Genomic DNA, 24,385 nt, shown 5'->3' with positions numbered 1-24,385 from the left:
TAATGAACATGCAAATTAATGTCTTATTTGAAAAACCAAAGTAACTGAAGTACTGTAAACTGGAAATTTATTTAAAAATCAGCTATAATGAATTTTCCACTATTTTGCTTCACTTCTAAGTATGTGATAAATAAAATAATATGTGCAGTATGTTTCCGTATTTCTGTCTTCCGGAAAAAAAAAAAAAAAGAAAGAAAGAAAGAAAAGGATAATTGTATTAAGTATGAAAGTGTGATAGAAAGTTACTAAAGGGGAAACGAAGGAAAAAAAGAAAGGAAAAAAAAGAAAAAGAAAACACTGTGCAATTTAGAATAAATAATACCGTGATAGTTTCAACAGTTCGTGTCTTGCTGCTTATGGTCTGGGAGCTGACGATCTCGCCTGTGGCACTGTAATTTCCATCCTCGGATTCCAAAGCGACCTTGCGAGTCTCAGTTGCTACCACCGGAACTTGTGTTGTACTGTGCAGATCAGGGTCTCCGAGGGTCGAAGGGTCGCTGTACACCATACTCTCTGTCTGCACAATGGGTTGAGGTCCACCACTGCCAGGCTGGGGATTACAAACACACATTTACATGCTAACCTAACAAAATCTCCGATTCCATTTATCTAACTCATCTCTACGAAGTAAATAAATACATAAGTAAATAAAAGAAAAATGAAAAGTAATCTGAAGCAAATACGACATCTAATTTTCCTACTGAATTCCTGTATTTCATAATTCTATTCCTTCATTTCTAAGAATATGAACATTATAATGGGAATAAACTTAAAACAATAATTTACTGGGCAAATTAAGAATGACGAAAAATTCTGTTATTGTTATATTTGTTCATAAGTAATTCAAAAACGTATATTATTATTATTATTACTATTATTATTAAATTATTACTATTATTATTATCTTCATAACTTATGGAATTTTTTCGATGCTGAACATGATTACATCAAATTGTGGCATTATCTTTTCAATACTCGCCAATGTTCCATGATTATTCATTTTAGATTTTCTTAAACTTTGTCAATACATCTCAATCTTATAGCAATAATTTACTGAACAAATCAAGAATGAAGCAAAATCATGTTATTGTATTTGTTCATAAGATAATTAAAAAAAAACGTATATTATTATTATTATTATTATTATTATTATTATTATCTTTATAACTTATGGAATTTTTTCGATGCTGAACATGATTACATCAAACTGTGGCGTTATCTTTTCAATACTCGCCAGTGTTCCAGGACTATTAATTTGAGATTTTCTTAAACTTTGTCAACGCATCTCAATCTTATAGACTTCTCTGTACGTCTTAATAAGTATAACTACCTTACTTCAGAGTTGAACCACACAAAAGGGTTAGGATAATAAGTAGCGCCATGGAAAAATATTCTCTAAATTATTGATTATTACAACTGCTTGACTGCACTAACACGTCATAAGCTGTAGACATAATAACTTTTATGTAAGAATTCTTTGAGACCTGAAATTATTTAGCAATCTTCCAGAGTAAAAATATTGAAGAAGATTGGCATCAAATACTTTATCATTATATTAAAATGTATTATTTGTTGTTGATATGTAATAAAGAGATAGAAAAACCTGTAATTCAACATGATATAGTCAACAAACTTTTGATAACCAATTTGCATTGATGCTGATGTTGCTAATTATATATCGAAAACTGTTTGTCAGCAGAAGAGAGGTGGTTGTGTGTACTATGTGAAAGTACAATATCAAGAAACCAGCACTTCTAGAATTGGTAATCAAAATTTGATTGACCCATACTTTCATTTTGTCAAACTTCGTAAACTTGGCCTTTGGGGCAAGAGGTTGTTATACTTGCTTCTAGGATCAAGTACTATAGGTTAAAGAATGGCAAAGGACAATCAATTTCGAGGTCTGATAAAAATCCATAATATGGATCCCCTTAGAAGATCCCATATCATTGAATTGCAGCAATTCTCAGTTTCTCACGCTAAACTGCAGAATTACTGTTCCTCAATTCACCAATTTCCCCTGGTTTGTAGATAGATGTATCTGCAGGTCAAATGTTGGTTGAGCCTGTATAGACACCTCCACAGTACTCTGATAGACAGACAAGGAATCAAAGTAAAGTACAGTCTATTTCAAAACATTGGTAGCCTTGTTGTAGACATCTAGCTGTTTAAAATACTTAAAATCAACTATTATATTCTAAATACTATTCCTAAACATTGCTAAAAACCTATACAAGTCTATTTCATATATAAAAAAATATAAAATGAAGCTTTAATAGATCTAAAAATTCGGGCCCTAGTAAAAACAGAACAGAATATAAATTAATATCAATCACGAATGCCTAGGTTTTGTAGCGGGGAAAGAAAAGATGACAGGTTTGATTAGGAACCCGCAGACATGCTGTTTCTGTGCTGCAGATGAAAAAGTTTGTTTTCAGTAAATATTTCACGTGAATATGTAGGCAGGCATCATTGGCGATAGTGTGATTGGGCCTTATCTTCTTCCACCTTGCCTCAAACATCACATTTACTGGTTTTATGCAAGAAATAACTACTAAAGTTGTGGAGTCTGTGCCACTGAATATCAACAGTAAGTTGTGATTCCAATATGAAGATGCACTTTCACACTTTTTAATAACTGACATTCGAGATCATCTCAAAACATTTGGGATTGAACAACGTAGCAATGACATGCCCTCATGATTACTGAATTAAACTCTGATGGCTTTTTCGCTCTGGGATCACATGAAGTGTTGCTTATGGGACTCTCATAGAGTTGGAGAAGATTTTGTGGCACGAATTCTGGCAGCAGCAGAAGAAATTCAACACATACCAGGCATATTTTAAAAACTGTACCAGAACATGCTTTGCAGGAGCAATGTTTCCAGCAAAGTTGGCACCTGCCATTACGAACAGCTCTTGTAGAACATGATGCAATAACATCAAAAACAATAACAAAAACAAAAACCAATTACAGCATCAGATGATCTTATGTGTTGGCATGGGATGAAACATTTTCAACTTGCAACATGAAATTAGTGCATCTAAAGACATGGGTTTCTAACCTAACTTGTATCTATTCTTTCCTTTTACGAATTCTGGAGTTTGTGAAAGGCATTCAATAACACTCTGTATAATGCAGAATTATACACAGTGAAATAAACTAATGCATTACACATTTATAGAGACATTCGTTATTTCTGCATGAATCAAAACAAAGGGATATTGACCCACAAGGGGACTTAACCAAGAGGAAAAACAATATGTTAATGAAATAGTTAGCAACTTGCAGGCCTTGATGAATGGACATAGATACATCTAGATTGTAAGTGTAGACAGTCTGCCATTTTTTCAAATCGATTTTTAAAATGGTATTCCTGTCATGTTTCGTTTCTATCCATTAGTTGCAGCTCATTTGTCTAACGAATAATGATGAAGATTAATAAGCATGAGTATTACAGTTCGAATCTCTGTATTACCACTTTATTTTCTACTGTTAATTTTAATATCATCACTATGTTTAAACACATTTCTCGCTCTTATCAACCTACAACACTCATAGTTCAGTGTACGCAAGAAAATAAATTTAAAATATCAATATAATGATAATGTAAAAATTTACTGAATGCAAAATAATTAAGTAAAAAAAAAATGGAAGTTCGGAGATTCAAATCAAAGTTCTCATGCAAATTAGATTACACAGCCATCCATTAGGATTTCCCGACACTTCGCAAATGAATGTAACACCACATAATTTATTGGATACAAGGAGAAAGGAAATCTGACCATCTGCTTATAACCTAGGCATACTGGAGTATCTCTGTAACTCGATATGGTTTCATTAAAATACAACTACTTCCTTTTTTTTTTTTTTTTAAGTATAAAGGGATCAGTTACAGCTTACAGAATGCATCCAAACTTAATGTGATGTGTCTTGTGGGAAATTATACTTAAGAATCCAGTAATTACAATAACTGCCAGACAATGAACAGAGCATCTTAAGGTGTCTGCAATAGTATTATATTACCTGCAATATTACTGCACAATAACAATGAACATCTAAGGATTGCTTTACTAACTGGAAACGTCAGCCTGACTTGTAACCTGCTAACTTTGATTATTACTGCGTGTCTTATCAATATTCTCAATTAAAAGTGTAATCATGCAGTGAAATGGGAAACCAGCCTTACACGACATCACATGAGTGTGGTCAGAGATAATGCAGGAGAAGGGGAAGAACGAAAGAGAAACGGAGGGAGAGAGGGGGAGGGGATAGCGGTGAAGGGGGGAGGAAGAGAGAGAGAGAGAAGGTGGAAACAAAGGGAGAAGGGAAAGAGAGGAAGAGGGACAGAGCACGCGCAAGTGTTAGCCAGGGTATTATCAAACAGTACAAAAATTAATTGCTGGTGAAGAAATGAGTTCATAACATTTCGAAGGCTGGTTCTACATTTATGTTCAAGTGAAAAAAAAAATAGAATAGAAAGAGAAAGAGATCCTGCTCTTTGATGTCACGTTACAAATAGCTAACTTCATTACGAGCAGGAAGCACTTCCCGCCCCCTTCTGTTTTGCACATCTGAAGACAAAGACAGAAACAATATTCAAAACAAATTATTTCTTCACCAGCAATGGAAAGAGTCCAAATTAACTTCTTTTAAATAATCCGCCATTACAAAAATAAATACAAAAATCGATGTTGAAACTCAATAAGACGAAAACATTACACCAATAAATTCTTCTTTACATCCAATTTAGATGGTACTGGCTTGTTTACTTTTGATCTACCGATGTTTTGAATAGACTGTACAAAAAAATGGGACATAGTAGGCCTTCAAAGCCTAAAAAGGAGACCATCATTATAAACGATTTAGATTTATACACCTGTTCAAGATATTTTTTGTTGTTAAGTTCCAGAAGTTAGTTGTCCTGGCTATTTACAACAGCACATCCTTAATATTAATGTAGAGAAAAGTTATAACAAGAGGAAGGAATAAATCAAAGGAAAGCAGGCTGTCTTAAAGACATATCTACTATGTATATACAATGTGAAATATGCTAGCCTCTTGCTTTACCTGGTAACCCGTTGCACCGTTTGCATAAAACAGGCCAGCACTAGCACCAGGTGGTTCATCAAGGAGATCAATCGGAGTTCCTGAGTCGTTTGAGCTTGTGCTCGAAGTACTCGAGCGTCTAGAAAACACCTGATGAACAAAGCAGCAGCACCACATGCTAGCAAAGCCAACAGTTAACTCACAGCGCCAATGAGTGTAGGAATAAAGCCACACAACCATATAAAATAATAATTACCCACCCAAATCCAGTCAGATGTGAGTAAGTGCAAAGTACTGCTTGAAAAACATGCAGCAAGATGATTCACAGTGTAGAGAAATATTTCAGAAAATCTGTAGCAAAGATAGAGGAGTTTTAAAATCATTCAATTCTGCAGCTAAATGCTGTTTTTAATATATTCTTGTATCATAAAAATATATGCAATCCACTGATGTTAATCAAACAGTACCATATAATAGGACTGGAAGGAATAAACATCAAGCATACGGGGAGTTTTCATTTCTAACATGAGGGATTTGGAGCTTGCAAAGGTAACTTGACTGAAAAATGAAAAAAATAATGAATGGCTAAATAAGGAGGACACACATTATACTATACAAATTAAAAATAAAAGTTTAAACAATAAATGTTTGCCTTTTTGTTGTAAAGTGCTACCTAGGCCCCATGTATCTTCTCCCACAATGTAGTCAGTAGTAAATAGTAAGAAAGTAAGTAATTAAGTAAGTGGTGGTGGTGGTGGTGGTTGTGGGGTAGTGGTAGTACTGTCCATCCAAGTGATTATGTCGCATACCAGTTTCCCCACTCCTTTCTGCTGGCCCCTCTGTAAAACTATTGGCTGGGATATTAGGCTCTTTCCTGAAAATATGTTCTGTACGGAATTGGAAGTCTACATATTTATTATAAAACTGTTTAAAATAATTTAAAGAAAAGGGCCCCATTAAGTAAATAACTGTCACGTGATTTCCCTCGTTTTGACGACTCTGCAGCATAACCACTTGGGCAGGTAGTAGTAGTGGCAGTAGCAGTCTAATGCCCAGAATCTTTTATGATTTCCATTCTCGTTCTTGCTTCCCAGTATAATTTTGACAAAAGTTAATTCCGAAAGTTTTTAAGTGCATTTTGACAGAATATCTCACTTCACAACTAAATTTTCCTCTACATACAAAACACAACGTTAATGTCTAGTTCCCCCCCCCCCCCCCAAATAAAGTTACATTTATTTCACAGTAGGTAGACTCAAAAAAGCATTGGATATTGTAGACTTCATTTATCTGAAATATTTGTTTTAAAATTTGTAAGACAAAACTAATAGACGAAGTCAGAACAAATGATCTTCATGTGTGAATATTATTTCTGGGAATGTAGGCCTATAACTTGAGCTTAGCAACATGACTATTGTACCTCAAAGAAATGTCTACTATTTTATTTTCATCCTCTTTTTTTCTCCCTTTCTCAACAAGAATAAAACAACAAAATGTTACACAAATCTGTCACGTTTTAATTTTAAATTTATACCAGCGTCCTCCAGATGACTGCTTTCACTTTCTTGTTTCACGAAGACACATTTATCAATAAAAGACTAGGTGTCTCATTTTCTTTGTATGTTTGTGAAGATTATAATTCCGCATTCATGTCTAAGGTAAAGGGAAAATTGTTTATTCATCTTTAACAATACTTTTTAATAATGAGAGCAAATATTTTCAGTTCTTGTCATTTATCAGTATATAAATTATGCTTGATGTCATATTTCTTCTACAAAGAATAGTCAAGTGAGAATAACAAAACCAAAGAATTGGCAGTGTGTATTCACTTCCTTACCCAAAGAAAAATATTATAATATGAATTATTAAAAGATTTGAAGAAAGATTTTTAATAAAAAAATCTGAAAGTATGAATTAAGTGGCAAAACTAGAAATTAGAATTGTATAAGAGAACATTTTCAAACACTATTGTTGCAGTAAAACCTCATAAATACAATTTACATTGATTCTGAACAATAATGAATAACATTTATCAATCAAGAAGAAAAGTAGAATGCTCGAAAAGAAACTTTCATATCCTCATAATGTGTGTATTAATTACATAAAACCATTCAATAAATTCAAGGATATTTTGATCTGCAGGCGGAATTTATTATCTCCAGGGCAGAGTTCTGTCTTTTTATAAAAATTGTGTTGCAAGGATACAATTTACTGAAAATTAATATAACTTTCCAATTTTTTAAATGATATTCTGCTTCAATAAATTTTCTGTACCTCAATATTTTTACTGTTACAAATGGATGTTCACTGAGGTAAGTCTTACAAAATGGTACCGGTATTGCATTTCTAATAAACTATTGTAACTTTGCTTTTTCTTCATATACCGAATGATTACACTTTTATATTAAAAAAACTTGATCTTACGCATTATACAATTTTGATATACAGCTTACAATACAATGTTTATATAACACAGTTTTGAGGCGCAATATATAGTTTTTGAAAGCTATTCAAATTGAGCTCCAGTTCTATATTAATCACAAGAAACAACGACATCTTTATATAAATGTTTAAAATGAGGTTTCACTGCATATACCTAAAAAGGACAAGAAAAAGGAATCAAGTTCGCAACTTCCAAAAACAAAGCTCAGCATTACTCTGAATAACATGAGAATCACCATCTCAAAGCATACTGTATCATGTGAATCATTCCTATATTCATATCATCAAAGCTTACAGATTCAGAAAAAGCAGCAATTTTTGGAAAGTATGTCAAGAATATGTTGCACGTTTGCTCAAATATTACTGCATTCAAACCATGCACTGATATCTTCAACAGTGAATAAAACAATAAATTTTCGAAGCAAAGCTCACATCCATTCAAGAAATGAGAATCATTTTTCTCATACTAGTAGTACATTTTTTTTTTATTATTAACCATACAATTACAGTTTACATTTGAAAGATAGAAGATATTCCCAGGCCAAATTCATTTAGATAGATGTTATATAGATCAGTTATCAAATAATTATTTTAGCTTGAAAATAAATTTGAATATAATGGTAAAATTTCAAACTTGTTTATCTTTCATAACTCTATGCAGTAAACCTGTATAAAATTATTCATAAATAGAATGCATTTCGTTGTAAAACCAGGAATCAAGAACAATCCCGATTTTTCACCAAACATACAGTATAAGTATGTAAAAAAGTAACGTGACTTTTGTTTAAAAAATTAAGGTTAGACATGGATATTTGGAGAGTGCAATTAAATCCCACCAAATTAACTCCATAAAGGATGTGTTAATTGAATTTTAATAAAATTTTCTGGTATGGTTACAAAATTTACGTCATTTCCATATACTAAGATGGGTGTTTGTTATATTAAATTGAGAATTTAAGTACAGTAAAATATATATATATACACAAAAGAGATATCTTATGTTTACGATTCTAAGAAATTAAAATTAATGCAATTATATAATTTTTCGCGCTCTTTTTTTAATTACTAAACTAATTAAATATCCAATTATGGTTTCTTAAAATGGAGAGAAATGTAAAATGGGGGGGGGGGGAATAGAAATAACATTTTTACTATTTTTTTTATTTCTAAGGTCAATGAGCACAAATAATACTAAGAGTATTTGCTTGTTCATTCATTACGAATGAAAAATTAGAGAATCTTATTATTACATTTACTCCTTGGGCGAGGAGGGGGAGGTAGAAATTGATTCCTATTCACTACATTTTTACGCTAGTTATATTTAAGCATAGTGAACTACAAGAATTGTACACGGGAAGCGTGATCATTATTAATACCAAAGTAAACTAAGGTTTTAGTCCAATTTGAACATAATAGACACGAAAGATGGTGACAACTATTTTAATTTGTTATAATAATGTATGCGATTGATGTTTTATATATATATATATATATAAGAGAAACTACAAAATGTATTTCAAAGTACTTACTAAAACCATTAATAAAAGAAACTTTTGAGTCAGGCTTCAACTATGAAATAGTTTCCTCGTATTCAGGGTACCTCTGATATATGCTGACATGATACTAAATGTGGGGGCGTGCAATACAACACACATAAAACAGTGTATTATTGCAAACTACACACTGTCCATGCTCTACAGTTCTTGAAATGATTTACTCATAGTTTTACACAAAAATTAAAAGGTGGACATTGTTTTAACATTAATTTAAACGACAATCACCATACACGTTATGCAACCATGTCCTCATGCAAGTGTTATAATGTGAGTAGTGCATATGTTATGTGCTTTTCTTGGCCATCAGAAATGGAGAACATAATATTCTTTATAAACATTAAAAAAAAAAAAAAAAAAAAACAGATATTCAGTATCCAGAAACACTACCAGTAAATTATTGTTAAGATTTGTATTAATAGTTTTCTGTATCTTTTACCACTCTATGGGTATAGCTGTGACGTTGTGTACCGGTACCAACATAAGTAGTAGTCTTAAGATTATTGCCATATTTCATTAACACTACACTATTTAAAAATTGACCTTGGAGTAGTCAGACTTACATTTCTGTGCAAATACTGCTAACTGCATACAATGAAGTAACAAAGACAATATATTTGGACATTTCTAAGACTTTAGTAACACAACATTCAAACATAGACAGAATTCCTTCATGATAAGTTTGTGACAATTAGAAGAACCTTAAAACATTTGATTGATAAAGGACAAGAGCCTTAAGACTTTGGATAGATTAATAAAGGTATACTGATTAATGAAAAAATCCTTAAGACATTCAATTGATTAATTAAGAGAACGTTTGAACATTAATTGATTAATGAAGAAAACCTTATCTGACTTACAAAAAAACTCTTAAGATGTTCCACAATTAACGAAGAGAACCTTACAACTTTTGACTGATTAATGAAGAGAACTTTAAAGAGATTCATAACACATTCGACTGGTTAAAGAAAAGATATCCAAGGACCCGGATCTTGGTAGTTACATTATGAATAATGAAAAGATCATTAAGACATTCGATTAATTAATGAAGAGAACTTCAGAAACCAATTAATTAATGAAGAGAATCTTCAGACAGTGACTGATTTTAAGAAGAGAGACTTGAGACATTCAATAGCTTTAATGTCATAAGCAAAATTCGCAAAACAGACACTGAATTGTTCACACACAGTTCCTATTTTGGGCGTAAATTAATTTACTGACAATAATACCCTTTCATTCTAAAAATAGCAATAATGCAAACATTTCTTAGTGACATCTCACAATAGAATCCTCTATCAGACAAAGAAGAAAATAAAGTATAAAAAGTGAGATGCAGTAAACTTCCAAATATCACAGCACCTATAGAACTTAAAATGGAGACCACTTTCAGATTTAAATTTCAGACCATCTCTCAGTTATAGATTTCAGACTATGATGTCATGAGATTCAAAGTCCCACAGATTTCTGTAGATACTACTATGTAATCAGTTAACAATAACTGGGCACAAATACTGTTCTCCAACCAGGAGATAAACCGTGAAAGAAATGTGCTTACTATTGCATCATCTATTGGAGCGAAGTAGATAGATAATATTAGAGTTATAACGTCAGTTTAAAAATCATACGCTCTCCTCCATATGTTATTTCCTGTATGGAGGGATTAAAAGACCAAGAGATTAACAGTGATCTAACTTTGTAACTAGGGTAGTATAAAAATGTGTTATGGTTTGTGCTTTGAGAGATAGCCAATAGAGATACGAGTACCCACGTGTGTGACCTTATGACATTAACATTCATTCACAGCATCACCCCGCTTTGTTTCATTCCGTGGAGACTTTCTCGTGGTTGGAGTACAGTAAGAAGTAAGAGTACCGGTAGTAGGAAATTTAAGATTCAGAAAACTTTTAGTACTATGTAAAACAAGGTGGTTGGATAATTCAGTTACAGCAACTTGCTATGGGATGAAGGTACCAAGTTTATTCCCAGGAATTTTTCTCGTCGTCAACCGACCACACCACCTCATTCTAGTGCCAAGGTCACGAAAGCATAGAGCTCTAGCTTCATGTCCAGCATGAGCCTTCAAAAGTGTGTAAAGAGACCTTTTCATGTAGAACAGAAAGTAAATTTAGACAGTGATTTCATTTCTGATGTCCAATGCAGTGGGTACCTTGTTTGTGAAGCGGAGGCTCCAAGTGATTTGTTTGGTGTCTTATTACCTTACAATATCTGACGTCACTTTACCTGAGAGTCGTTGGCAAGCACTGTAGACGTCGCACGGACTTCCTGAGTCACCACTCGCTGCTCTTGCCGAGTGGCACTAGTTGTCATCGTAGTCGCCACAGTTTTCTCTTCGACCTGGTTACCGCCACACAACACATAACATCCATGTCACAACACTGAGCAGTTGTTAGTGGCTTGAGGCAGTAAGTGAGTCATGCTTGTAAGTTAGTGTGCACAATGTGAGACTACTAAATTACAGTTACACTCACTTCAGCAATTTTAACGTTCTGGATATATTATTTTCCTAGATCCAATGTTCAACTCCTATGCTCCCTAATTAACCTATTTAAAGTATGAAAAAAAAAAAATCCGTACAAAGCATTCCTTGATTCATCATTTTCCCGCATCTAATAGAACTTTTAGTCGCAAAGTATGTTACTTCCAGATTGATCAATTTTATGAAAGGGAAACACCACACTTGCATTGGTAATAAACAATGGTTGATGTTTTTGGAGCATGATGTAGCAAGTTGCAGTTCAGATTCAGTATGGTTAGACAGGTCTTACCTGCCAAACAAAAGCTTGAAGAACTATGAAGACAGCAAGAGCTTGGTCCAGCTTAGAAAACCTGTTTGTAATTGAGGACTGTTTTTGCAAAACTTGCTAACTGCAAAATTTGCAAAATTGAGATTTAGATGGATTCGTTAACATAAGGCAGGCCTCTACATGATGTTCAAAGTGTCTTAGTAAAATTGGGTTATTCTCTTCATTGTAGTGTGTCAAAGTGTGATCGTTTTTTTAAAACTTGCTTTCTGCTATAAGTAAGACATACAGCAAAACTTGCTTACCACAGTGTTTTGTCTCTTCTGTAAAATTTAGTTTTTTCAGTTAGCAAGTTTTGCAAAAATGGTCCTCAATTAGTGCTGATCATTTCTCTTCTCTAGTTGAACATGCTGTCTGCTAAAAGTGTTCAATCCTCTACAGTGCATCATTTTATTGTTACCATTATTATTATCTTTTAATTTAATTTTGTACCACTTGACATTTTCTGTGAAAAGTGTACAGAATTAAGAACGACTGCATCATTTCGTACATTTGTGTCCATGAGAGCATTTATGTATGCTCATATCATCGAAAAAGAGCAAGCAAACATGAACATTTAAAGTTCATTGTCCAGTTTGAAAGCACTTAATAAATGAATGAAGGTTATTTTCTCTTAAAAAGAACTAATTCAAATTGGACTTCACAATGGAGATGATAACATTACAGATGTATGTTTCTCTGATTTAGTAAATATACATAGGCAAATGTGACCATCTTTATTCATTTACACAGGCCCCACACCAATTTTTTTCATATCCATACTTCTTCTTCTGGTCTCCCAATCGAAAATGATGAATCGAGGTTGCACAGTAGGCCTATATAATTCAAAGACTTTCAATCTCTTTTTCAAACTCCAAAATTAAAGTTTTATGTACAATGGCTTTCAATCAATAATGTCGTGGACTAAAGATACTACAATTACTGATGACATAGCTGTGGTATTTTCAAAGTAATCTATCTTACTACTTATGATGTACTTCTGCCAGCACTGGTAAAATAATTTCTGGAAACAGAGTTTAGAAAAGCAATAACTTTCTTTACTGAAAATAAACCTCTCTTTCATATTTCCACATAGAGAAGAGGAAAGAGGGATAAAAAAATCACAAGGTGCCAAGTTGGGAAGTATGAAGATGTGGCTACACTCAAGTATTTTCAGAATTCTGATTACAATTTACCTAACTCTTGACACTCTGCATACTGTTCAAATGCTGACCTGATGGATGTAATAATTACATAAAAAAAACACACGCACACACATACACACACACAGTCTTCTTATATACTCGTTTTGGGTCTTTGAAACAACTAACCTAGAAGTAACATACAGTCACTATCATCTCGAAACTCCTGCGACATGGTGGCGCCAGATTTTAAGTTTGTTTAATACTTTAAAATTGTCATCACTACATTTATAGTAGTACAAAGTAGAGCAAAATGTATGGTACAAAAAGAATTAAGAATTATGAAAGAATGTCTGCATAACGGGGAAATGTAGTTTATTTGCAAAGATAGTGTAGGCAGTGCAATTTATGTTGATGCCAAGTGATCCTCGTTTCTTAAAAATTACATCTGCTAAATGCCCCTCTTCCTTTACTTCACAATTCTGTAGTCACCTCTGAATTCTATCCACAAACGTGTAAGAATGTCCTGCAGAATAGCTGCAATTTCAGCATAAATGGCAGCCTATAATTCTCCATGGTAAGTGAAAAAGACCCTCTCTTTGAGCTGATAGGAAGGGGGATCTGGAGGGCTAATGGATGTCACCGAAGTGCAAAATAAGTCTGAGCCGAAATGGTTGTTGCAATCTTCTTATGCTGATTCTGACAGTATGGGCAGTGGCCAGATCTTGTTGGAACCATGTAGTGTCGTGATATCCTAGTCTTCTTAAGCTGGCTATCATGTAGGTGTTCTGTGAAATATTTTTGGAAATACTGTTCTGTGATAACTGAAATGGTATGCCATGGGGATCTTCAAAAAAGTATGGACCAATAATTCCAAATCTGGCTATGCCACACCACATTGTGAACTTAGGGCTGTGCAGTGAGGTTTCATGAAGCAACTGAGGGTTGATGTCTGACTAATACCGGAAGTTTTCCTTGTTGACCGATTTGGTTAAATGGAAATGTGCTTTGTCCGACACAAGCAGAGTAAGCAGCATCTCGTTGTTGCCAGCAATCATTTTTCGAAATAACGCAAAATTGGAATTTCAAATCTGCTTCCAATATGCTGTGAAGTGATCACCAGATTTCCAGTGTCTGCAGATGCCAACAGGCTTAGAGCTGACTTTGCTGCATATCTGCTCGAAAAAGATTGAATTCTCAGACTTTCGGACAGTTCTTGGCCAACCTGATGATTTCTGGTTTTGCACTGATGATTTTGAGAATGTCTTTGGCGTAACAAATGTTGAATGGGGGTAACACTCTTTAAACTGATAAAGGCCTCCATTGCCTGAATACGTACCTGTATGGGCCACTGATTCATTGCAAATGAAATAGAGGATGTTCTAGAATAAGCTATGTACTTCTAGGCAGGGTTCCAATATGTAAATACACTACACATTTTGCTTCACCTAGTAGATGGTTTAGTCATAACTTAACATTAATAGCAGCAACAATTTAACAACCAACTGATCAATGCAACAGTACATGGTCGGGCATGGTAAGTTTTGGTACAATATGTTCTAACTCATGTTGCCATTTACCAACAGCAGGAGACATTTTTTCTGTGCTCCCTGTGTATATGTCAATGCTGTATTCACTAACTTTCTACAATTAAACTCGATTTAGTCCACAGAACTTACATAATGTGGAGAATTAGGATAACCTTCAATCTACATGAGGGTAAAGGCTGGACTAATGTACCTGGCTAGTCTTGGCATTCTTCTCTTTGTCCTCGTGTGTCGTGGCTGTTCTAGTTGTCACTGCTGTAGCTGTCACATATGGTGAACGACCATCATCCATTCCTTCCGCCTAGATGGCAAGAGAATAATTTTAGTATGAAATTAGTTAAGCTGAGTTGGAAGACAAGGCACTGGTATTCATATGTTAAGTAATTCTACTGAACTACTATTCATTTTAGTATTATTAATTCTTTTACGTAAAATCAAAACTTTGGCATAAGGCACAGTGACAGGTATCACCATTATTTGGTGGCATGGAAAAACACGCTGCAAAGCATGATTTTATTTTTATTTTATTGGGTTTTATGACGCTGTATCAACATATAGGTTATTTAGCGTCGAATGAAATGAAGGTGATAATGCCGGTGAAATGAGTCCAGGGTCCAGCACCGAAAGTTACCCAGCATTTGCTCGTATTGGGTTGAGGGAAAACCCCGGAAAAAACCTCAACCAGGTAACTTGCCCCGACCGGGATTCGAACCCAGGCCACCTGGTTTTGCGGCCAGACACGCTGACCGTTACTCCACAGGTGTGGACGCAAAGCATGATATTTGCAATAAAGTAACGTGGGGTATACATACACTGTAGCATGTAATGTATCATAATCGTGTGCAAGACTGTTATGGAGTTCCATAATGTTATTCTCTATTTTGATTCAATTTTTAACTTTTATTGGAAATTGGAATACAACTGTTTTGGATTCCTGGCATGTCAAAATAACAAGACAATAAATATAAAATGACTAAAAATATACTGTCCTAACCTGGTTACATTCTAGAGAGAGCTGTATTCCATATGCTATTCCTCTCTTAAATCAGTCTATTTTGTTAAAAGTAACTGCAGATGCCAGTTCTTGTTCAATATACTGTATAACAGGGAATCCAAGCTTTGTTTCGACATTGTACTTCAGAGTTTCGGTTTCACATGTGTTGGCTTTGAAAAAGTCCTTTTATAAGTTCAGCTTGTAACTGTATTAAACATAAAACCTCTTAATTTACAAAGAGAATTGGTCCAACCCATAAGCCAAATCAGCCATTCTGTATGTAAAAACACTTAGACAGTGATCCAACATATTTCTGAAAATTTTTTACTTTTGCTTCCAATCCAAAATTAGAGATCATGAATTCATTAGCAACAATCATCATGATATTCCTTTCAATTTCTAAAGAGAGAAGCTTTCCAAAAGCAGTTACATCATTACTGTCTGCAGCCAGTCAAAAGATGACATATATTGTTGTCATTCGAACTGAAACTATTGATTTATACTACATTTACGCACAAGCTACATGATCAATTTTGATAAATAATTGCCTACAAAAGGGATATAAAACACAAAATCTAAGATACTGAGAAAGCAATATACAGCCAACAAACAAGATCTCAGCCTTGTGTTCCCAATCTGAATCTCAGAAGCATGTATTTGGACTGGCTTTTCCTTTTCCCAGCATGAAATATACTTTCACTTCACCATAATTCATGTATTAATTTCATCACTGTAAAAAAAAAAAAGAACTGTCTATTAGTGTCAAATGCCACCAGTGCACACCTATGAGACATGTGTGTGTTTTTTCTCCCTCTTCTGCTCTTAATTTAACAAATACGAAATTTACTTTTTTTTTCTCTCTCTCTCTCTTGTACGGAGGGACCCGAAGGCTTACACTGCAGCCTAAGGCTTATTGTGCTTACCACTCCTATTCTGTGAATGACTGGGTAGCCGAACGGCCGTGCTGTTGTACAAGTACATTACGCTGCACTGTGAACTTAACCCAGGCTATCGTATGGATGAATTAAAATAGTGAAATGTGTCCAAGGTCCAATGCCGAAAATTACCCAGCAATTCTGCTTCAATTGGTTGAGGGAAAACCCCGGAAAAAATCCCAACCACGATTTTAACTCATTTCATAGCCAAATGTGCTTACCATTACTCCACAGCGGTGGACATGGAATTTACTTAGTTAGAAGAAGTGACAGACTTACTGTTTAATTCTTTTAAGTTTCATAAATCATCCACATACAAGAAAAGTAATGTTGCACATGACATGCAAGGAGGAATAACTTTTTTTATCAGTTAATGAAAGGAGACCGAAACACAAAAATAATGTTGCTCATAAAAAATCTAGATGTTGAATAATGTAGAAAAGCATATTTATTTTTTGCAAGTTCAGCTCGGTTTGCCAGCGATAAGAGGAAATAGAAGTGACCAAGGCATCACTGGATCACAGATGGCTAGCATGCAACTGGCCGTGCAGTATCTCCTCATAGAGTTATGTTGCTGCAACTTCTACATGTAGTGTAGAGGAACATATCTTTCTCATTTTTTTCAGTTACTTTTTTAAATCGTACTTTTTGTGTTTTCAAATGAGGTGAAAAAATATCATTGTACAGTGTGTATGGATGAAACATAAAAAGTGAGTCTAAGGGCCACAGAAGAAAGAACAAACATTTTCATAGGTTTCCGAATTGATGAGCTCAAGAGGAATTCAAACACACACATGAACACAGTGTCAAATCAATAAAAAAAAACTCCTTACTCCCAAGACATGCCAGTAGCAATATTTATCTTTGTGAATCATTTTCCATCATCTGTCTTATGGCGTTATAAGAGATTATGTCTTTACGGTATACTATACTTGTCTCCTCTCACATCAAGAAAATAAACAGCAATGTTGTGGTTGAAGAATTAGCAAACAGCATTTTAATAACACACTCCGTAAATCTAAATTTGTTATTAACACATGCCAAACATTTCTGAAGAAAACTAGTTAAGTCTTCTCATCAAAAAGTGTACACAGGCTTACATTTTTTTTTTCAATTCAGCTCAACTTATGATTAAATGATCCAACTACTTATGACAAGTCTGTTTCAAGCAAGATCTTCAGTTTTTGTTAAAATGCAAGTGACAACTGTACTAGTTAAACTACTTCTTGTCACAAGCTCTGATTCTAAGTTAAAACATGTGCTACAAAATACACAACAGTAAAAAATATAAAACAAACACATGCATTGAATTCAAACAATTAGATGATTCAGAACTATATTTAAAAAAATTAGTGCAGTCCTGCTACTTTATGCAATAATAATGCAATTATAATTGAATTTATTACTCCCTGATACCTCACCCTTTCTATGATAAGTAGAAGTTTACCTTATTGACTTGTGTGGAGACTGTGATGGCCCCTGTACCTCCAGGCGTCAGGTCCTCCACTTTCTCCTCAATATTCTGTGTCAAGCCTTCCTTGTCCTTCACCACCATCTGTTTTGTAGTCGTTTTAACAATTTTAGGGGCTGTGAGAGCAGCAGGCGAGCCTAGGTCCTTGTTCCCATCTTTTTCTTTACTTGATTTCTTTTGAGTTCTGGGGAACTTGAGCTTAGCTACACCTTTGAGGTCGCGGATATTCTCTCCTTTACCCTCAGCATAATCGGAGAGATCATCACTGCTGGAGCCATCTTCTCCGTCACTTCCAGAAGCACCATCCTCACCACCTCCAACACCACTTCCATGCTTCTTCAGCTTTTTTGATTTTGTTCCTGCTCCTACTCCTGCCATAGCAGCAGCATTGGCAGGTTTCCCTCCTGTGAAGGATTCATTGGCTGCACTTCCAGGTGAGAAGTAACCAACTTGCTGGTTTTCTGCACCATATACAGGGTATCGGCCAGATTCATGGGCTATGAAATCTGCACTAGAAGGCAAAGTTCCTGAGCCTTCATAACCTTCATTCCCAGCTCCATATGGGAAACCAGATGCAGAAGATGCGTCTTTGCCAGCAGCTCCGTACGGGAATCTGCCTCCACCTAAACCTTCGTCATAATTAATATTATGAACTGGTTGACCAGTCCTGTAACCATCTGGGTCATACCCTGCTTGCTGTTGTTGCTGCTTAGGAACAAAACCACCCCCTGTTCTCATATCAAGGGCTCTCCTCGCACCAGGAGAAATGTTGCCCTCTGAAGTGTAATATGGATCAGAGCCTTGACCAGCAGTTGTGGCAGCTTTGGCCTGTTCTTTCCTGGCTGCTGACTCCACATAGTCCAGACCTGGTGTCTTGATACCACCTGGAGTTGCACCGTCTTTAACACCAGCAGCATTCTTGTCAGTCAAATGCTTTCGCTTCTCAGCAGTCTCAGCCACTTTCTTGTCTTCACCTGGAGCATAGTTGAAAGCCAAGCCAGTAGCTCGTCTGTTTGCTGTTGGAGAGCGCTGAAGTTCCGAGATTTCCCCTCCTGCACCAGCCAGCTGTTGGTTTTGTCGTTCACGTTCTTCATATGTAAATCCGTGATCTTGTGGTAAGAATTTTCTTCCTGTTGGAGTCATGTTATCTTCGGCAACATAGTCGTATTCACGGGTATAACCAGGTAGTTGTGGAGAGCCCTGAGGAGGTCCTCCACCCAGTGGAGGCATCCTGGCTCCAGTGGGGCTCTTTTCTTTATCACCGCTTTCCTTCTCTGGTGTTGTCTGCGTGGAAGACACTTCATCCTCGCCATCTTCCTTACCTTTCCCCTTTCCTTTCTTCTTATTCTTTTTGTCTTTCTTATCTTTATCAGAATCTTTAACTTCTTTTGATTTGTCCTTTTCTTTATCCTTATCCTTTGATTTGTCCTTCTCTTTGTCCTTGTCCTTATCCTTTGGACTCTTGCTAAACAGGAAACCAGGACTCTGTATTCCAGAAACAATAAGAAATACATGCAGAAATAAAAAAGAAGGTCATGCTTAAAGATACAAAATACGCATTTCTATGCTAAGGAAAAAAATTTAATAATAGGAACAAAACTGAAATTCATGCAGCAATTACTATGTCTGCAGATCAACAAATTTCAATTCTTTGTTCAGTATCACAATCTATGATAGACTTATAAGAATTACATGCTAACTATGTTTTCTTAATATAAGTCATGTCCACTTGAGTCTCATATTCATGTTAATTTTTTTAATGTTTTGTACATTGTTAAGATACAGATAAATTATTCTCAGCTACAAACAAATAACATTTCGTGGCACTGTACTCTTCTTGCAAAATCAATGGTAGTAAGAAATACTAATACAAAGATTAATACTGTTATGCTATATGGCATATTATATACAACTGTATGATTTTTTTTTTATAAAAAGGAAGACACAAAAATTCCGACAGAATATATGGATTTGGAATTAAATTAACAGACATGCTTAGCAAAACGTTGTATTTCTATCTCATGACGAATGAGGATGAAATGACGTGCATCAGCAAGTTGACGCACAAGTAAAACATAAACATATCATGCATTCCAGGCATATAACTTAACTACAAACATTCTACGCTAAGCCAATTTCACAAATTCAAGAGGACTCGTGAGCATTCAATTTAATAAAAAGTGAAACTTTTCATAATTAACGTGAAGAAATGTTCAATCCTTCCTCATTATGAAACACAGACTTCAGTTTCCTAGATGTAATGTCGTCTGTTTGTGTAAAAAAGAGAGAGGGTGAAGATGAAGAGGGAGAGGCATGGTGAGAAGAGAAGACAGAAGAAAAGGAAAGGTGATGGGACAAAAGAGAGATGAAGGCAGAGAGAATTATACTTGTATTTCCGACTTGATCTGAATTGGCTTCTTCCTTCACCACATTTCTACTATAAAAATTATTTATTCATAAATGAGAACATGAATTATACAGGGTGTAACAATTTTCTGATGTCATAGAAGTTATGAAAATAAACATTTTTTCTTAATAAAGTAGTGTCTGGAAATGCTTCGTATAAAAGACAGAGCTCATCACTCACATTATGGCTGCATTTATGTTTCAGCTGTTCTTGTTACCATGGAAATAATAATTTAAATTAGTTTGCTGTTGTATGTCACAAAATATCGTCTGTGAGCTCTTTTTATTTAATTTCATGGTATTAAAATGCATCGGTATACAAATATTCAATTTTCAGACATGCATAAGGCATTTGGAGCAGCTTACAGCAATGCTAATTTGGCAAAGCAAATCTATGAGGAGCAACACCCTCAGTGCCATATTCCGGAGTTACTTAAAGATGTTCGAGAAACATGATCTTTCAACATGATGGAAAACCCGCACATTTCTCCTTAAATTGTCGAAATTATTTAAATGTACATTTTCCGAAACGTTGGAAAGGAAGAACAGGTCGTTCAGTTGCTTGGCCGCCACGTTCCCCAGACATGACACAGTTGATTTTTGTGTTTTTGGGGTTATATTAAATCAATTGTTTATGAAACACCCATCGACACAGCAGAATTAGTTGCTAGAATTATTCTTGCTTTTGACGATCTTCGTAACTGACCACAGATATTTTGAAGGATTCACTGTTCAATCATATGGCATTATAGCTCCTATAATTTGTCAATACCATTTTTTAATATCTGGTATTAGATAAAAAAAAAGTTAGTGTGTAGAAAGTAAATAAAGTAACTTTCTCAGTTGAGATTCTTTCATTTTTTCCCTTCATACCACTATCACTTGAAAACAAAGCATTTCCAGGCATTACTTTATTAAGAAAAAATGTTTAATTTCATGCCCTCTATCATATCAGAAAATTAGGAATAGTTATTTTGTTACACCTGTATATTGGAATAGTAAGCAGAATTGCAGTTGATATTGTTAAGGCAATTATTTGTTCCTTTCATGCTCCGAATCCAAGTCCGCATAGAAATTTTTTTATCCTAACACCACAGACATTGTCAGGTAGACATTTGTGCTTCTGCCTACTTTTTTGGGTGATTATGATGAAGAACTCTGTTCTGAAGTTGGGGCACCCACTAGGCGGCCAACACAATCTGAAATAAACTCTACAATTTTAGAGATACAAGATTATTCATGTCTAGGGTTAAATTTAAAGAGAAACATTAGAAACACAGGGAGTAATCTCCCATTCCTACAACAGTAATGAGTCGAACCTGAATTTCTACCACCTATTACTGTTATCAAACATGATCATAAAAATTATAAATAAGAACTATTCAATTTTAATTAATCTTTATACAATATCTTCATCTCATAATCTACATCTTTGTGCACTAAAGCAATTAATCTCATAAATACATCTGAACTTCATTTTTTAATGGCGGACTTGAAGTATAACCTAAAACATGTTAATGAATTTAAATACTATTATAGTCACAATCATGCCATGGTATGAAAGAAAAATTACACAACCTCGAGCGGGAATCGAACCTGCGACTTCCTGTTCTCCAGTCAGGCACTCTACCACTGAGCCATCGAGTTTGTCTCACGCCAAAGGCTTGGAATTATCCCTTCATACTGGCGACTCGGATATAGAGTACTGTCCATAGCGTCTGATCTAGTCAGCACTGCTTATGAGTGTGAAGAAACTTTTTTTTTTACAAATGTAATCTTCATCTTACGATGTTTGGTGACGTATATACGTCCGTTGATGTGACATATTAATGAATTTAAATACTATTATAGTCACAATCATGCCATGGTATGAAAGAAAAATTACACAACCTCGAGCGGGAATTGAACCTGCGACTTCCTGTTCTCCGGTCAGGCGCTCTACCACTGAGCTAACAGAGTCGCCAGTATGAAGGGATAATTCCAAGCCTTTGGCGTGAGACGAACTCAATAGCTCAGTGGTAGAGTGCCTGAACGGAGAACAGGAAGTCGCAGGTTCGATTCCCGCTCGAGGTTGTGTAATTTTTCTTTCATACCATGGCATGATTGTGACTATAATAGTATTTAAATTCATTAATATGTCACATCAACGGACATATATACGTCCCCAAACATCGTAAGATGAAGATTACATTTCTAAAACATGTTGTTATACCCAAGCTAGAGAAAGTACTTTATTAATATTGGTTCCCAGGGTAGAAATCTATTATTTCCATACTTTCCAATGAATAAAATTATTTTGAATAATTGATTTCAGAACATTTCATAATTTGAAAAAGATAAAATTGGCCATGGAAGTAATAATATTAAAGTTTAGTGATTAAATTCTTCCCTGAACATTCTTTTAGAAAAATATGCAACCACTGACCATTTCAACTGTAGCCTACTGTAAATACCCAATATTTTCTAAAGGTGCCTGGGGGTGGGGGACCTGAGAAGAATTTGTTCCCAATGTTACATTTACAATATTAAAATTTATTTTAACATTTTTATAAGAAAAAGATATTCTAAAATATAACCGAAATATGTTATCATTTCAAAATTTCTCTTAAATATAGTCTTAAGAAATCAGAATATACATTTATATTGCCAATAAAAAAGCCTGAAAATTGCATAAATTAATATTCAAACAGAGACCAGAAGAAAAGATACGTCAAAGAAGTCAGAGTCTTAGTAGTGTGTTACAGAGGAAAAGGCTGGAGAGAATGAGAAATGGACAAGACTGGTATCTATTGTAACTATGACCTGTATTTGTTACTCCTGCCAACTTTTTCTTCTTTATCTTGTATGATGGAATGTCATTTAAAACCTATTTCACATTAAATGTGATTCAACTCTATAAGACCTAACAAGGCTCAATAAATTACAACTCTATAAGACCTAACAAGGCTCAATAAATTACGAGTTACTGAACAAAATCAGATCTACACGAAACAAATGACTGCTATATAGGTTTACATACTTTCGTACTCAGTCCTCCTGAAAATGTGCGTATGTGCTAACCTAATATAAACAATATGCAATAACACGACATCAAGTAGAGTCTGCAACCTAAAATGCTTGTCAAACTTATGTATAAAATGCTTCGAATTGTTTAAGAAGTTCCTACCTTTTTCGATTTCTCCTTTTTATCTTTCTCCTTGTCCTTGTCTTTGTCTTTATCTTTTTCCTTTTCTTTCTCTTTGTCCTTATCTTTATCCTTTTCTTTTTCTTTTTCCTTGTCTTTATCTTTCTCCTTGTCCTTTTCCTTCTTTTCGTTCTCCTTATCTTTCTCTTTCTTGTCCTTCTTTTCTTTCTCTTTCTTTTCCTTCTCCTTTTTCTCTTTATCCTTCTTCTCCTTCTTGCCCATCTTCCCCACAGGCGATTTTTCTTCTGTCGAGGTGTTGATCACAGAGTCGTCATTTATCAAGTCGGATTCGTTCTCATTGTTCAACTCGTTTCTGTTTTCTTTCTCATCCTGCAGATCTTTTTCACCATCTTTATCTTTATCTTTATCTTTCTTTTTTGACTTTCCAAAATTCAAAGCTCCTGGTGGTAACACAGCGACACCTCCCACAGGTTTCTGTTAGGAAAAAAGAAATAATTTGTAAACAATAAACAACCATGCGCATGCGGGATGGCAGTGACACAGTCCCAGGCTCAAGCAGTCAGCAGAATAAAAAAATGAAGGCATAACTCAAAATTTATTACTCAGCTGGGAGGAAATATTCATGCTTATAGCATCAATCCATATTTTATAAAAATAATAAATACATATTGCAAACACAAAGCAAAGCTCCTATCTTTGCTTTTTCATTGGGGTCAATTATAAAAATCCAGCATTTATATGTTACAGAAAAGGGAAATGTAGCAGAAGTTTTCAGTTGTTATGAATCAGTCTCGTCCTCATCATCCATAATGTGTGATGGATTTCATCAATAAATACAATATACAAAAAATAGCAAAATCTATCCCAATCACCATCCAAGTAACTAGAACACTTCTTGA

At 34.7% G+C, this 24,385-nt stretch overlaps 1 protein-coding gene across 4 annotated transcripts in view; it reads right to left on the bottom strand.

Moving 5' to 3' along the window:
• cora (erythrocyte membrane protein band 4.1 like coracle) overlaps nucleotides 1–24,385 on the bottom strand; it is a 230,775-nt gene that overhangs the window by 8,212 nt on the left and 198,178 nt on the right. For 2 of the 4 annotated variants that reach the window (XM_069831604.1, XM_069831606.1), the window contains 6 exons: nucleotides 23,508–23,960; nucleotides 17,912–19,420; nucleotides 14,729–14,836; nucleotides 11,287–11,400; nucleotides 5,072–5,200; nucleotides 323–550 (listed from right to left, as the gene is read on the bottom strand). In XM_069831604.1, coding sequence (XP_069687705.1) covers nucleotides 323–550; nucleotides 5,072–5,200; nucleotides 11,287–11,400; nucleotides 14,729–14,836; nucleotides 17,912–19,420; nucleotides 23,508–23,960 — 2,541 coding nt within the window. The remainder of the gene's footprint in view (nucleotides 1–322; nucleotides 551–5,071; nucleotides 5,201–11,286; nucleotides 11,401–14,728; nucleotides 14,837–17,911; nucleotides 19,421–23,507; nucleotides 23,961–24,385) is intronic. The other 2 variants (XM_069831605.1, XM_069831607.1) reach the window with 2 other exon arrangements.

The sequence above is a fragment of the Periplaneta americana genome, chromosome 7, assembly GCF_040183065.1.
Source record: "Periplaneta americana isolate PAMFEO1 chromosome 7, P.americana_PAMFEO1_priV1, whole genome shotgun sequence".
Lineage (NCBI taxonomy): Eukaryota > Metazoa > Arthropoda > Insecta > Blattodea > Blattidae > Periplaneta > Periplaneta americana.
This window is presented reverse-complemented; position numbering and strand designations above follow the sequence as displayed.